Source organism: Perissodus microlepis, chromosome 7 (genome assembly GCF_051167445.1).
Source record: "Perissodus microlepis isolate ML-2025 ecotype Zambia chromosome 7, ASM5116744v1, whole genome shotgun sequence".
In the NCBI taxonomy this organism is placed as follows: Eukaryota; Metazoa; Chordata; class Actinopteri; order Cichliformes; family Cichlidae; genus Perissodus; species Perissodus microlepis.
This window is the reverse complement of record NC_140467.1, coordinates 28,195,101-28,210,925: the sequence shown is the minus strand read 5'-3', so window position 1 is coordinate 28,210,925 and position 15,825 is coordinate 28,195,101. Positions and strand designations below refer to the sequence as shown.

The 15,825-nt window shown below is 40.2% G+C and overlaps 1 protein-coding gene and 1 long non-coding RNA gene across 2 annotated transcripts; one reads left to right on the top strand and one right to left on the bottom strand.

Moving 5' to 3' along the window:
* Nucleotides 1-602: 602 nt before the first annotated feature.
* Nucleotides 603-5,697, top strand: ppp1r3b (protein phosphatase 1, regulatory subunit 3B). The gene is made up of 2 exons (XM_084936813.1): nucleotides 603-896; nucleotides 4,671-5,697. The coding sequence occupies exons 1-2, from the start codon at nucleotides 874-876 to the stop codon at nucleotides 5,542-5,544; spliced, it is 897 nt and encodes a 298-aa protein (XP_084792939.1). The 5' UTR covers nucleotides 603-873; the 3' UTR covers nucleotides 5,545-5,697.
* Nucleotides 5,698-8,618: 2,921 nt separating this feature from the next.
* On the bottom strand, nucleotides 8,619-14,727 carry LOC146383278 (uncharacterized). Its single transcript, XR_014800914.1, has 3 exons — nucleotides 14,635-14,727; nucleotides 11,088-11,148; nucleotides 8,619-10,380 (listed from the first exon to the last, which is right to left on the bottom strand). It is a non-coding gene; the product is annotated as an uncharacterized LOC146383278 (long non-coding RNA).
* Between the last annotated feature and the right edge of the window lie 1,098 nt (nucleotides 14,728-15,825).

Here is a 15,825-nt window from a genome sequence, read left to right as displayed (position 1 = left end):
ATTGAAAACTTAAGAGTTTAAACTAAAGTTTTAAGTAGAACTACTTCACAGGCCTTAAGAGAAAACTGTTAAAATCACAAAAATATGAGCCTGAAACAGCTGCATCATATTCGATCCAGTTTGGGTTTTTTAGAGTTCTACGTCATAAGTTTAATTCCTCCCGAAAAATAGGTAATAATAATAATAATAATAATACTAATAATAATAATAATAATAATAATAATAATAATAAATAAGTTTCACATAAAGAGATAAGTAAATTGGAAAACAATGTTGGATGTAGCAAATATGATATAAATTATAAAACTAAATTAATATATTTTTAATGTATTTATTTATTCCAGTTATATTTGTGAAGTTTTACCTTTACAGGGTTAATATTCATGCTTTCAGGTAGTAAGCGGATGATGTTTGATTTAATCTACAATGTAGATTAAATCAAACATCATCCGCTTACTACTTACAACTTTAGTAAATTAATTGTAGATTCTACAATTAATTTACTAAAACAGCACGAGGCGCTAAACTGGGCCCTACGAACCACGAAAAATAACTCAGATTACGGCTTTCTGTCAATCTTCACAGGGAGAGACGGCTCTGACAGCAGTGAGCCACGCCGCCGACCACTCCGTCAGCGCGCTCTCTGATTGGCTGCGGACGCGTGTCCACGTGAAAGCGGCATGGCCGTTTGAAGGCACGAGAAGAAGAAAAGCGGCTCACCGGTTTTAGTGTGAGCCGAGAGTTAGCGCCCGAGCAGAGGGCTGCTGCTGTTGCGGAGTCCTCAGAGATCTAGGACAGAGACCCGGAACCAGGACCAGACCGAGGACCAGGGTACAGCGCGGTGACGGCACAACAGAACCGGACAGACCGCAAATGGTTCTCGGCAGCAGCTCCAGGTAAGACCGTGGTGCTGAACGCTGATGGTACTGAAGTTCTGGTGTGAACACTAGAGTCCGGAGCCTTAGAGGCCCGGTTAGGTTCTGATGACGTCATAAATGAGAGGCTCTGGAGCCATCGTGCAGTTACACTGTGAAGTAAAAGTTCAGATACAGCGAGTTTGTGTGTCTGCAGTTCTTTTTCATGATTGAGGTTAACAGTGTACTGCTTTGAATCAAACTCTAAGTTTAAAGTATTAATATTAATGGTTTTCAGTGTTTAAAGACTTAAGACTGCAGTTTATTTATCTTCTTTAACTCTTTAGAACAAAACTCAGACTGTTCGGTTCTTTCTTCGTTCTTTTAATTTCTTCCTGTTTGCATTAACCTGCCGGTTCTCTCATCAAACATCGATACGTACTCAGGTGTGTGTGTGACGTGGCGTGGGCCGCAAAAGCTGTGGTTTTACAAACGTTTTCACGCTTTTGGTAAATGAATGAATGAAACCCACGGACATGCGGAAGGTGACCACAACGTGGTGACTTGGAGGGGGTGTGACCTGTGGCACCATTTATCGTGCAAGACACGGAAGTGTGACGAAACTTCCGCTACACCTAAAGGTGAAGCGTCAGAGTGAGTGTGCTGCTGGTGTTGACCTGAAGAGTTTGCTCGCAGGTAAATGTGTCTGTGGTGTGGAGCTCCTGCTGCTCAGGTGTTTTCACTGAAGTCCGTTTCACCTGATGAGAGGGGGCACCGTGAACGCAACTGTGTTAGTGTAGGTTTTAAGTTGGCGTTTTGCTAGGTACACCTGTCCAGTCTCAACGAATTAAATACAACACGAAGAGACTGTTAAGGATTTATTTGTAGAAATTTAAAATATTTTCAAGTATTTTTGGCAATTCAGCCATGTTTATCACAAACTCATAATTGAAGTTGATATTAGCGCAGGGTGATATGACCAAAAATATTTATCATGATATACATTTGAAAATTTGCGATAACGATATAACTGACGATATAATTGACACTAGACAAAATACTTTACAACTCCACAACTTTATTAGTGCAAAAAAACCCCATCAATGTATTTTCATTTAAACAAGCTGCTGTTTTTTATGTGTATTGAAGTTATATAAAAATTTAACAGTGCAAATGCAAATTCCTTGCTGACAGTTTAACCAAAAGGCATTTCCAGTGGAAATTGGCCGACATATCCTCAGCATAACCATGTATAATATCCACAAAACTTAAAAAGAGGTTAAACACACACAATACGGTAATATTATGTTGAAGCACAGTACGTATCACTCCGCGAGGCTCCTGCCTATGATAGCCGTAATGCTCCAACATCCATCAAGTGGTGCGGGTTCGTAGCTTAGCAAATTCGTACTCATTTCGAGGTCAGTAAACACAACCAGAATTCATACATAAGGCACACTGGATTATAAGGGCCACTGTCGATTTTCAGAAAAATCCAAGGATTGATTTTAAGTGTGCCGTGTTTTCCAAAAAACACGGTAATAACGACGGCCCGCTAGCATGCTCTACCAAAAATAGTGCTTTGTTGTGTATCTGACGGACGAAAGCTAAACCAGTTCCACACCACTGAAGTTGCAGCATTTTTACAAACCAATTCTGGTTCATCCGTTTCATTCAACGATCCGCTTTCGCCCTTCTCATTCTCCACCGTGCTTTTTCCGCCATGTGCGTATGTAAACAAAGGCACTGCGCATGCGCCTTTTACCCATATTCTATCGCAATATTTCATTTTCTTATCGTTGCCCAACATTATACCGGTATTACCATGAACGGTATAATATCGCCCAGCCCTAGTTGATATTAAATATTGTCATTCATTGTTTCTTATGTTGTCCTTCTGTGTACATAGACTAGGGTGTCAGAATATTAGAAACACCTCAATCGTCTGTTAATATGCATCACATTCACAGTGTGATGGTTTACTAACAGTCGGTGACAAACACTAGTGTTACATTCGTTCACATCAGCCGATTATTCTCATGGCTAACTGATGTTGCTGTTTAACCGTCATGTTTGGAGGTTTAAAGGACACTCGTAATTAAAGTGCTTCTGTGCTGCAGTCAAATTTAGAGGTAAGCAGATTGGAGGAAGCTAAAGTTTTCCTCCTGATGGATAACATTTGTTTCACTGATGCTGGTTTGTAGATGCTCAGTTTTGTTTTCTTCTTTTACCTTAAGCTGATGCGCTGTGCTACTTGAAAAGAAATTCTAATGCTGCTTTTGCATTTCTGTATTTTGAAAATATATCATGCTGTGATTCCATATCTCATCATCTGAAGCCTGCTGAGATTCTAAATGTTTTCCCATTAATGAAGGTCGTCAGCACAGACACCTGTGTACAGGTCGCCACCTGGATGACTGGCTGTATCTGACCCCAGACTCTAAGTCAGTCACTTGGTCAAAGGTTGTTTCCTGTGTGTTTTAAAGACTTTAACAATGAGATGGTTTAGGTCACAGCTCCTGATTGAGGTGTCTGTCTGTGTGAGAAGGATCAGAATCCCAGTGTTGTCCTGATGTGGATTAACGAGGGTCAGATTTACTGCAGGGGCTCAGGCAGACGAGCTCCACCTTTGTCTTCACTGACCTGATTAACTGTTTGTGCAGATAAGATATGCTGGATGTTTACAGTCTTCACTGGTGTTGTCACTGTTTGCTCTGCTTCAGATGTTGTCAGACAGAAAATTTACTGGATGTGATATCAGGGACTCAAGAGAGAGACTCTGCTCCCCTCTTCCCAATATGGGCATAATTCATGACAGATATGAGGATTGTTGCTGTTATCTGTAGTTTACACCTGTTTCGTGTTTAGCCTAAAATTTTGACAATTTCACTTTTTTTTTTCTTTAAAAGAAATATCTAAAATACATCAGTAAGTATGGCTTTTGAGTTTGAGTCTTTACAGCATCGTCGGGTCAAATTTAGGAGCTTAGAACTGGTGTTTTTTACTGCATCTTAATTATAATTTTAAAAAAGGGCTATTATCAGTTTGCAGTAAAATGTGGTCAAGTTGGAAATTACATGCACTACAATAATACAGCGATGAAATAACACATAGGAAACTCACATTAAAGACTTGTATTCAGAGCCTCAGGGACAGAACACACTGACACAGTTGCTGCAGGACTTAAACCACTAAAGGAGCTTTTATACAGAAATCTAACCACTTACAGCAACGTGGGTCACCTGTTCCACAAAGATGCATGACATACATTACCATACAATTACAGGTAAAATGTGGTGAAATCTGTGGTGGTTTCACCATGACACACTCTGTTCAATCTGCATATAAATGATTTGTACTCATTGATTTTCTTTATGTTCACTTTTGTTACCAAAAAAATGATCATAAAGTTTAAACTTAAACTTTTAAAATGTACTTTTTGAATATGATACAGACTGTGATGACATTCTTGTTGTGCTGAGAACTTTGTACTGTGACTTAATCACATCATTTACTGTAAATGATGGACTTGCACTGTTTTTCAGTTTGTCCATATGACTTAATTTGCATATTTGTCACCTGTAATAAAGTGAGAGTTTCTAATGTGGAGTGAGCAGCAGAAATTAAACCACTTATATTTCCATAGAAGAATCCAGGTTTGTCTGCATTGACTGATCCTGTTGCTCTGTAACTAACGTCCTGGTGTTACAAAGAGCAGACAGTTTGAGTCTGCTTTCAGTTTTTGATAAATATTAAAATGGAGTAAGATTATTTTAACGATGTATTTTAACAGAAGCGCTCTTTCCTGTGTTTCAGTGTTCTGTGCATGCTTCCTCCAGAGCCCACCATGCCGATCGACATGACCCTGCCCCTGTACCTCTCCAAAGAGGACTTTTCCTACAGGAAGCCTCGGAAAACCTGTAAACCTGCTCTGAGGTTCCAGCACTCGCACCTCCTCGATCAGTCCGAGCTCCAGGATGACAGATCCATGAGCAAAAACGGGACCAAAACCAAAAAGCGCGTAACCTTTGCCGACCACAAAGGCCTGGCTCTGACCTGGGTGAAGATGTTCTCTCCATTCAGTGACCCCATCGACATTCCCGTGAACATCCAGGAGCAGCTGAGCTCAGCTCTGTCACTCAAAGCTGAGGATGACCGGCTAGTGCTGGGCTTCGCTCAGCCTGCTTCAGACTACCTGCTGTTTCGTCAGCACTTGGAGGAGAACCTCGTCTGTCTCGAGCACTGCCTGTTGAAAGAGAAGGCGTTCGCGGGAACCGTTAAAGTCAGGAACGTGTCTTTCGAGAAGTCAGTGAAGGTGCGTGTGACCTTTGACTCGTGGAAAAGCCACACGGATGTGGACTGTGTGTACATGAAGGACTCCTATCCCAGCCTGCACCACGACACCTTCTCCTTCGAAGTGTCTCTGTCCGGCGAGCTGAAGCTGCATGAGCGCATCGAGTTTGCTGTCTGCTACCAGGTGGATGGCTGCGAGCACTGGGACAGCAACCAAGGCAACAACTATAGCATCACGTGGTCCTCGATGAGGAGGGGCCATCAGCAGGCCTGGAGCAGGCCCTCCTGTGACTATGGGGTTCACTTCGACCGATATGGCAGCCCCACGTGTTCACATGGGATCTTCCCTGATTGGCCGGGCTATGCCGGATATGAGAACATCGGCCCGTACTACTGAGCATGCTTGCTCTGTTTTTAAAGCACGCACTGCCATGCTGCACATACATGCAGAGTCACTTTTACAAACATGCATCCGTTAATGCCAATGCTGAATCACATTAGATTCACATCAGTGCTACAGGAGGGGGAGGGGTGAGGAAGTCTTCCAAGAGTGGATCTTTTGGGGGGGGGGGGCTTTGTGGTTGAAGTGATTCTTGGCTTTAAAACATGAACTTTAGAAATGCTTCAAAAATAGAAACGGTTCAGAAATTGCCAGAGAAACTTTGTGTTTGGGTTGTCTTCAGTTTTCTTACAATCTTCATCATGAAGTTATCTGCTTCACTAATCAAAAATTTAAAAAATAGGAGAAGGAAACAAAAAACTGAAGCAACTGAAACAAGTTTAAAGATGAAAACTAGAAGCTGCTTAACTTTAGGATGACTCAGATTTCCTGGGGGGGCGGGCTAATCTCAAGTGATGTGAGGGAGCATGTTTGAGGTCAGGTGGGCGGGGTCTCAGCTGCTCCTTCTGGCAAGTTGGATGATTTAAAAGAATGATTTGTGAAAGGATGACCTGCCTGCAGATAATCATCAGTTTTATTTCTCACTGAATTAAAAATCTTAATGACAGATTTTTGTCTGGGTGACAGAAATGAGCTGCTTTTAGAAGCTGACAGTCGGTGGGTGGTCTGACTGTGGGGTGGATGGCTGCAGCTTTAATGTTTCTGCTTTCTTTCACAGTAATGCAAAGATTTGCACATTAGTTTGCAGGAAAGTGCTTCTGACATCGGTCACTGATTAATTTAGCGTCTGCTCAGAGCAGCTGGTAAGGAAAACATAATTTATTTTTTTAAGAAAGGTGACCTGGAAAATGTGGTTTTTTTTTTTTTTTTTTTTTTTTTACACCAGCTGTGATGTTCATGGATTAGTTCTCAAACTCTGTTTAAGCTACATGTTCATTTAGATGTAAGTGTGTGCATCGATTTCCTGTTTTTAAAAAAAGTATTTTTGTACACGCCGCTCAGTGTTGGAGGGAATCGTGTGTCTGAAGTGAACAGTGTGTGTTAACGAGTGTTTTAAGGAAAGCCGGTGAATAAAGTTGAATGTTTAAAGTTGGTGTAATGTGACGGTGAAATGTTTTCTGTGGCAACAGCCTGCTGTCTTACCCCTGAGTGACAGAACAATAAAATGTGGATGTTTTTTAGCTGGAGTCTGGTTTATGTTTACACACACACCTTTCCAAAGAGCTGATGACCTGCAGCTAAAGACATTCACTCAGATCTGAACAAAGAATCAGTGAAAAGTGAACAAAGTCTCACCTGGATTTTATATTTAAAAAAACAAACAAAATGCTTGTCAGCCTGCATGATCTATAAAACAGTGTTCAGCATCATGATCTAACAGGATGTTCAACGTCACGGATGGGGAACCCCAGGCCTCAAGGACCTGTGTCCTGCAGGTTGTAGATATCACCCTTTCTTCAACATTTATTAAACATGGGACATGGAAGCTTCTCTGCATAGATGTCACAGTTGCATCATTTTCATGATGTACACAATGAAACCTCTGAAAGAGACACTTCTGTTTTGCGAGCTTTCAGGTTAAGCTCTCACAGGTGTAAACAGCCATTCACACATTCCTGATGAAAGGTTATAACATCTGTGCAGGCCAGTCTCACCTCCTAGCATGTCTTGAAAGACGACCTGGCAATTATTTTGGTAACTTTACCACAAAATAAGTTTTAATAAAGCAGTCAGGTGTTTGGTGGATACAGACAGGGAAAAGAAAATACAGTAGTTTCAGTAATCAGCTGATTTTTGGATGTCATGTGATTGGCATGTGGACAACCTTTAACCTGTCTGCTTGTACCATCCTCTCGTTATCGTGGCCCTGCAGCGTCCTTCAACTGGCCCTGCTGTGTTTGTTCTGCAGGTTCACTTACGTAACCACACTGAGCCAGGATCATAGCCAGCAGCTGCTCTTTGCATCTGCCACAAACATGCAAACTTTATCATGAGAGTCCTCTGAGGGGAACAACAAAGCTCTTAATAAGGGGTCATCCATCTTTCCCAAAATCATCTTCTAGTCCTCCACTAAAACCACCTGCAGTCGTTTCCATTGCTTAAAACTAAAAATCAAGAGGCTATAGTGTAAAGCATAAGTGTAAGGTTTACACCACAGGATAAGATTCATTCCTTTCACCTGGTACTCAAAACTGTGGAGCAAACAGGTGTTATGTTACTGGTTCAGAATAACTGTTGTTGTTTTAGGCATGTTTGCACTTCAGTCATTCACACATTAAGAGACATGAACAAGAACAAACCTTCATTCAGTCATCAAGTCAGTAATTAAATCAGCAGATGTAAAAACGGTGACGTGCTTTCTGAGCCTCTAATGGGACCAAAATGTACAACTTCATGTTTGAGCCAATAAGACTCAAAATAAGCATCTCAGAGAATTAATTCTCCAGGAGAGGGTTTACTGACGTCACAGTGAGCAGCAGGATCATGTTTTCATGGGCTTTTGTACAATAAGGCTTCTTTAGAAAACCGGAGGAGTCGTCCCCTGCTGGACTTTACAATGAATAGCAGTCTAAGGCTTTGGTTTTCACTGACTAATAAAGCTACTTCCTTCTTTTATTAAATCTTTTATTAGTTAAATTAAAATATTAAAATCAAGTAAAATGTTCCTGAGTGAAGACTGAAAGCATTTATCTGCTGTCTAACCAACGATGTGTTAGAATAAAAACCTTAGAAGGTTTAAAAATGAAATGAGTGTTTCAGTGTTGGGCTTTTTTCAAGTGGACAATGAACCTGCAGCTCAGATTAGACCATCTCATTTAAGGAGGAGCGTGTTCAGCTGAACTTTGAGCTGTCCCACCTTCAAGAAGGCGGAGCGGACCTTGGGCCCGATTCATATCACGTCTTTACACGTAAGTGTGAATGAAGCAAACACAAACAGGTAAAACGATCGGCTTCACTTAAATATTCCAGCACAGAGCCGGGAACAAACCTTCATCCAGAACCAGCAGAGCATCCTGAAAGTGTCTTTACTCAAATACTACATGTAAATACAAACTCGGAAGAACTGTAGCTTACTTTAGTCATTCAGTTTTATTCCATTTAATCTCCAGCAAAGATTTAAAAAGTCACATGCTGCCAAAAGTCTGCAGACTACTGACATTTATTTTCACAATTTATTTCTTACAGCTTTTGTTGCATTTGGATCCATTAAGGGTGAGTCAGCATGGTGCCCTCTCAGCAGTCATGTGTATATTCACTGCTGTATTAAAAAAGATGTGCACATGCTGAATTAGCTGGATGGATTTGAGAATGGATTCAGTAGATTTGGTTAGGAAGGTTTCTGACTTAGTAAAGTGACTCTGAAGTGTGTGTTTGAATTCTCTAAATACTAAAAGAAGGTTGCCTGGAGAAGTCAAAGCTCAGAGTGGGAGTTCTGGGTTCTGCAGCAGGGGGTGCTGCTGCTCTGTTTGTGTGCAGCATTGAAGGCGCTGCTGTCCTTTCTTTAGGAGACATTTGTGCTCTCCAACAACAAAAGTTCACAGAGCTGAGATTACCTGTAAAACACAGGAGAGCTCTGCTGTCTGTCTGCATCATGTGATTCTGTTACTGTGACATTTTTCATCATATTTAGGAGGTTGTAGTGATGATCGGTTTTTCAACCTCACTCCGATCATCACTACAACCTCCTAAATATGATGAAAAAGTAAGACTATTTGGATATGAATATATGAGAGGTTGTTTCTATAAGATCTAGAGGCTATCACTCCCTTTAGACTGTAGTAATGCTTTGCTGTCACAGATCCATGGATTATATTAATATCTTTTTTTAAAATCTTTTTTTCTATTAAGGTCTTTAGAAAATGTTTAGGAAACAACAGAGAAGACCAGGATGTTCAACACACCAGTTTCTGTTTAAAAAGTTATTTTTTGCTAGTTATGATCTGGTTTAAATTCAGACCATATCAATCAGCACATTTCCTTTGTTAGAAAATAATAACAGATTATTTATTTTATTTTTTGTTTTAAATCTTCTTTAATTAAAAAAAGGAACAGTAATATCATCACCTTCACCTGCTGCACCATTAAAGTGATGAATATGACTGCAGCTGTAATTAGAAACAATAATAGATTTGACACTTGTTTCTCATAGAGCCCTGATCGATGTCAGCAGACTGCAACACAGTGGAAAACATTCATTTCAAAGGACTTCCAGAAAATGGAATCAAGAGTGAGGAAGAGTGGATGGAGCAGAGAACTTCCTCCTACATTTTCAAACCTTTTAAAGACACTTCCTGACTCTGCATCTTCATTCATCAAAACGTTTATAAGGAAGAGACCCCATTTGAGACGGGGGCTGCAGACGCCAGAACAGGGGTAGGGAACTCCAGGCCTCGAGAGCCGGTGTCCTGCAGGTTTTAGATGTATCCTTGATCCAACACAGCTGATTTAAATGGCTAAATTACCTCCTCAACATGTCTTGAAGTTCTCCAGAGGCCTGGTAATGAACTAATCATTTTAACCAGGTGTATTGACCCAGGGTGAGATCTAAAACCTGCAGGACATCGGCTCTCGAGGCCTGGAGTTCCCTACCCCTGGGCCAGACTGATGGAGAAGTCAAAGAAGCTCACGGTGGTGGTAGTGGTTTCTGCAGCAGGGAGCGCTGCAACTCCGTTTACTGGAAGTTTCAGTCTCAGTCTACTGGGAGCGCTGGTTCTCTGCGTTACTGGAGTTGTTACGGCTGCTGGTTACATTAAAAATCACTTTACACAGCATGAAGGAAACAGCAAGGAAGTGAAGACGCTCCTGAGGATTGTGGAAGAACTGCACAGAGAGCTGGAAGAAATAAAGAAGTTGTGTGAAGACCTGCAGAGAGAATCAGTGGGAGCTAAAACAGGAAACATTCAAACACTGAGAGACGATATCGATGAACTGCTGAACAACAAGAACAACACATACAGACCTGCTGCTTATGGAGATCAAACAACACACACTCATGGTGCTGATATGTGATGAGTGGAGCAAAACTCTGGTTCAGTGATACATAGACTGTACATCGGTTTACATTGTCCTTAAATACAAGTTACATACATAAATAAAAAAATATTTGTGTATGAAAGAACAATGATCTCAGAAACAATACAGAAAGCATGTGTGTAAAGCTGTGAAAGGGTCATGTTTCCTCTGTTTGTTTCATTATCATCTTCTTCTTTTAGTTTACACGTTGCATATGTGTGTCGTTCAGCCTGAAATGACTTTATTCATGAATGCGGAGTCATATTTGGCTGTTTTGACATGTAGTCAGACAGAATATGACCTCACGCTGTATTTGTCTGAGCTTCAGTGATGGACATTACATTACAAATATTTTCTGACATTAAACATAATTTTCACTGACTCATTTCATTAATTGTTGATGATAAAAATAATAAAATAAGAAATGAATAAAATGAAAACAGACAGGGTGAATGAAAAGAAGGATGGTTTTGAATCTGTCATCGTGCAAAGATCTAAAGACTGAAAACAGGGAGCTGAGCATTAACCTGCAGTCTGTGGGCTCTGTGTCAGGATCACAGTTTCGTGCTTCACCTTGAGCTGCTGGAGCTGTTGAGTTTAAACAAAGTGGATCAGTCAGACTGTCCACGTGTTCACCTGCAAAGAGATTTCAGTCTTTTTTTTTTTTTTTTTTAAACAGGGTTACTTATATCACTGTGCACATGAAAGCACACACATAAAAACCCAAAATGATTTGAAGTGCTGTGAAGAGCAGGCCAAAAAAAGCTAGCTATATAACCCTAACCACAAAGAAATGCTGGCCAATCAAAAGCCTTCAAACAATGACATCAAAAAAAGTTTCTAAACATCTTCACGTTGGCTGAATTTCTGCTTTCAGCGATTTAAAACGCATTTACGTCAATGACGTGACGTGTGAAACTGTCCAAATTCAGGGGCTGCATCCTTTGAAGGAACTGGCCTACTCGAAGATTCTTCATTATGCTAACATCTGTTCTACTGGATATTTTTAGTGACATAAAAACCCAGTACTTATATTTAAAAGTTTATTTTTGGACCGCTTAGACTGTCTGCCATTTTTCCCCAAAACATTCTTCAGCCTTCGATTCGCAATGAATCCTGGGATAGGGTGGGCCACAAAGGATACGCCAGACCCCTCCTTCAAATCTGGGGAAAAGGAGGACGCATTTGTGGGCCGCATTTGGAGCAGCCTTCAAATTTTGGACAGCCTTTGCTGTTGTCAGGTCATGAAAATGTCATTCTTTAAAACAATGATTCAAAAAAATAAACCCTGCATAATTCTAAACAGGAGTATTTATTATATGACGGTATCAATTCAATTCAATTCAATTTTATTCATATAGCGCCAAATCACAACAACAGTCGCCTCAAGGCGCTTTATATTGTACAGTAGATATATCAGGTATGATTGACATGTTCAGCAGAAATCAAGAAAGAAAAATGTTCAGATTATTAAAGACTAACTGTGAGCAGCGAACCTCAGCAAAAATAACATGAATGAGGTTTTCAGCTGTTTAGTAACTCAGTTTATACATGAAATAATAATGTGAGAAAAAAGCTGCTGTTTTTGTGGTGATGACCTCACAGCTTTTCAGGTTTTCGAAGCGCTGAATAAACAAACTCAAATCACGAATGTCTCACGGACTTTCTGTGAGTTCACGGTCATGACGTTTGTTTTACACGTTGTTAAACAAAAAAGCTGCCATTCGTTTTTTTTTTTTTTTTTTTATTTCAATTAACTCAATAATAAAGACTTCAATAAAAGACTCGGTGTGTTTTCGTTTTAACACCCCCATCTGGGTTAATTATGACCAATCACATCCGCCCACTTCATACTGACAGATATCTAATCAACCTGAGTAAACACATTCCTCAGCAGAGGATGAAACTTTTTTTTTTAGCTTTACTCTTTATAATAATAATAATAATATTAATATTAATTTATTACTGCCACAGTCTGAGGGTGTGCTTACACTGAGGTGTCAGAGAGAGTAAAACTGAGAACCGTTAGAAATAAATCTCATGTATATGAGGATGTGTTTATTTTGATTCCTGTGCGTGAATGAGCAGGAATAATCCTTCAGTTTCTGCCCATACAGCAGAAAAAAAAGAGGGATGATGAGAGTTACAACTCAAACTTTCTGCATGTTTTTTATGTTTGAAACCACGGACATGTGACCACTGTCCATAGGCACACAGTCACGTGACCATCGTGTTTTGAACCACACTTCTGAGCTGTGTTTCGAAACGTCCGCCCTTCGGAAGTTCTGCTGAGTGTTGAAACGTCAGTGTCGACCATCTTATTCTCAGTTAAGGTGTTTAAAACCAAAAAACTGTGAAAAAGCTGCAATTACCTAAAACACCTGTGTACCTGTGTAGGAGCCTCACTGGGTTTTTCCTGATGCAAGGTGCCTGCTGCTGTGATGGACATTAACTGACCTGTAAGTGAAACTTCCTGTCTCTAGCTTGGATCTGAACACTAAATCTTTAATTCATATGTATTAAACTACATTTTCTATGATAGCCGGGCAGAGCTGTGGCAGTGTGGAAGTGAAATCATTAATATGAAACATCAAATCAAAATTCAAACTGAAACTTCGCTGCAAAGCATTTTGTTTCTTTTGAAGTGAAGCAGCATTAAGAAATCCTCACATCCTGTTGCAGAGGACAGAGTGAAAGAGCAGCTCAGGGTGGAGGTGATGAAGTAGGAGCATAATGACTGAAACTTAAGTAATCTCATAAAGTGATTGTAGTCCACCGTGTGTGACAGGTATAAACCTGTGCTGGACATAAGAACTCACACAGAGAAGTGTGCAGACAAGTTTCAAGGGGACAATGCAAAGCAAACGTAGCCTATGTTTTACCCGATGGGTACAATGTTGCTGTTGACGTGTTGCTGCTGTTCCTGCTGCTGATAGTGCTGGAGGGCAGGGCTGTGTTGATTTGAGACTGTAGACTATAAAAAGTCCACAGGAGAAATGGTCGCTGATTAAACAAGTGTTATGAAATAATAACAAAATGCAAAGATTGGTGACAGCGGTTGGAACCATAAGGCAACAAAACTGTGAGAAATAAACTAGGCTCCTCCTGTGAATCACTCTTTGCCTCTCTTCCTCCATCTCCTCATCTCAGCTATCACTCTCCACTCGCTGTGAATCTGAGAAAAAGGCACAATTTGCTATTGCATCCATCTATTATTTAATTATCCACACTTAAAAACTCTTCCACTTAATCCACAAGAAAGTAATGATAGAAAATGTTGTAGAACCAAAACATTGCAATTGTGTTTATTATTGTTTTTTATACTGGAATAACTCTGCAATGCAAAAACTATTACATATGTTATTGCTACCTGTGCTCTTTTTATTCCAGCTGGTGAGGGATCCACTGCCTTTAGCAGCCTCACACAGCTGCTAAACATGTCCTCTAAGGACAAGTCTGGACACATTGTCCTTACAGTACATATGTGGACAATGTTATATCATGAGTAATAATAAAAACAACAAATCTATATACATAAAACAAAAGTAATACATAAAAGTATTTATGATGATTCAATTTGTTTGACTATCCACTCTGTGCAGGCAGAAAGCTTATTAAATGTTTAAATTGTAGAGATACAGTATTGTTGCTGCTGTAAAATAAGCATATAGTCCTATTTGAAATATAAATCTAATATAATCTGTTTCTTAATGTATTTTCTTTAAAATACAGTGTTTAAATAATAAATAAATCCATAATTATGTGGATATGCATATTAAATATTTTTAATGAAATATAAGCCCTCCAGAAAAGCAAGGAAATGCCCTGTAAGTTACTTTAAAACTAAATATCTTCCCTAAAACAGTGGACAGCGCTACAGACCCATAACACCCTTACCCAGTTAGCTAGCAGCTATGACCAGCACTACTTGTGCAGTTACTTAAAGGACAGGTAATGTTTGTCGCGCTGTTACACACACAGCACGCTCATTTGTTTCAGTTCATCATTTGTCACAAGCCAGCTTACCACTCTTGTGTGCTATAGACTACAGTGTACGCTGTACACCCTACTTACTGGTTTTTGTTGCATCAGTCTGCGTCTCCCAACTAACTGTTTCTCCGACAGCTCTGCACCGCCCAGACGGCAAAAAATGTGCGTACTCTTTGAGAGCTCTTTCCTGGTACGTAACCAGTGCGCTCTGCCGTCAAGGGCGATCATTGGTTAATGGCAGTCATGTGACTGATGGACGCCAGATCCTTTTATTTAGCAAAATGTGATTAATAGTTAAATATTATTGTTGAGGGGCACAGGCAGGACTCCACACGCACACACACTTTAAAAAATAAAATAAAATAAATAAATAAACATTTACCTCAAGAAAAGGGCACTTGGGGCACCCATCAGGAAAGGGGCAGGTGATCAACCCCCTTCCACTCCCCCCTCTGCATGTGCCTGGATATACTGCATTATCATAAGCAGCCCATTAAATGTGTGAACAGCATCCATCTGTGACTGCCATCGAACACACTGCACCTACCAGTGGCCCCCAAATAGACAGAGGGGACAATATTCTCTCTCTAGGAGAGAGAAGACAAAATTCAAGGATGTTCAGTGGTGGCATGTAAACACATCAGGATGGAAAAGAAGGGAATGGAGGGGAAGTGGTGAATGCATCATGAGAAGCCTGAACCTATACAAGCACAACTGCGTTTTGGTTCAGCTTTACATAATTCAGCTCTAACTATACGTTTTATCAAAAAAGAAAGTTTTAAGCCTAATCTCAAAAGTAGAGACAGTGTCTTTCTCTTGAATCCAAACTGGGAGCTGGTTCCACAGAAGAGGGGCCTGAAAACTGAAGACTCTGCCTCCCATTCTACATTTAAATACTCTAGAAACAACAAGTAAGCCTGCAGTCTGAGAGTGAAGTGTTCTGTTAGGATAATAAAGTACAGTGAAATCTTTAAGAGAAGATGGGGCCTGAGTATTTAAGACACACTGTGCAGGAAGAATTTTAAAAACGTCCTGGTCAAAAATGACTTCAAGATTCCTCAGTGTTACTGGAGGCCAAGTTAATGCCACCCAGAGAAAGCATCTAATTAGTCACCATATTCCTGAGAGTCCTAAGGCCAATTTAGTTTATTCAGGCCTTGATGTCTTTAAGACAGGGGTGTTGCTAGGATCTTGAAAATTTGTGTGCTTAGTCCAGTCATGAAATCTTTTGGAGTTTCATTCAAATAACATTTTTTTAAGTTACTTAATATATCT

Coding starts and splice junctions, on each gene's coding strand:
- ppp1r3b (XM_084936813.1), top strand. CDS start 874: ATGGTTCTCGGCAGCAGCTCCAG. Junction 897..4,670: donor GTTCTCGGCAGCAGCTCCAG/GTAAGACCGTGG, acceptor CCTGTGTTTCAG/TGTTCTGTGCATGCTTCCTC.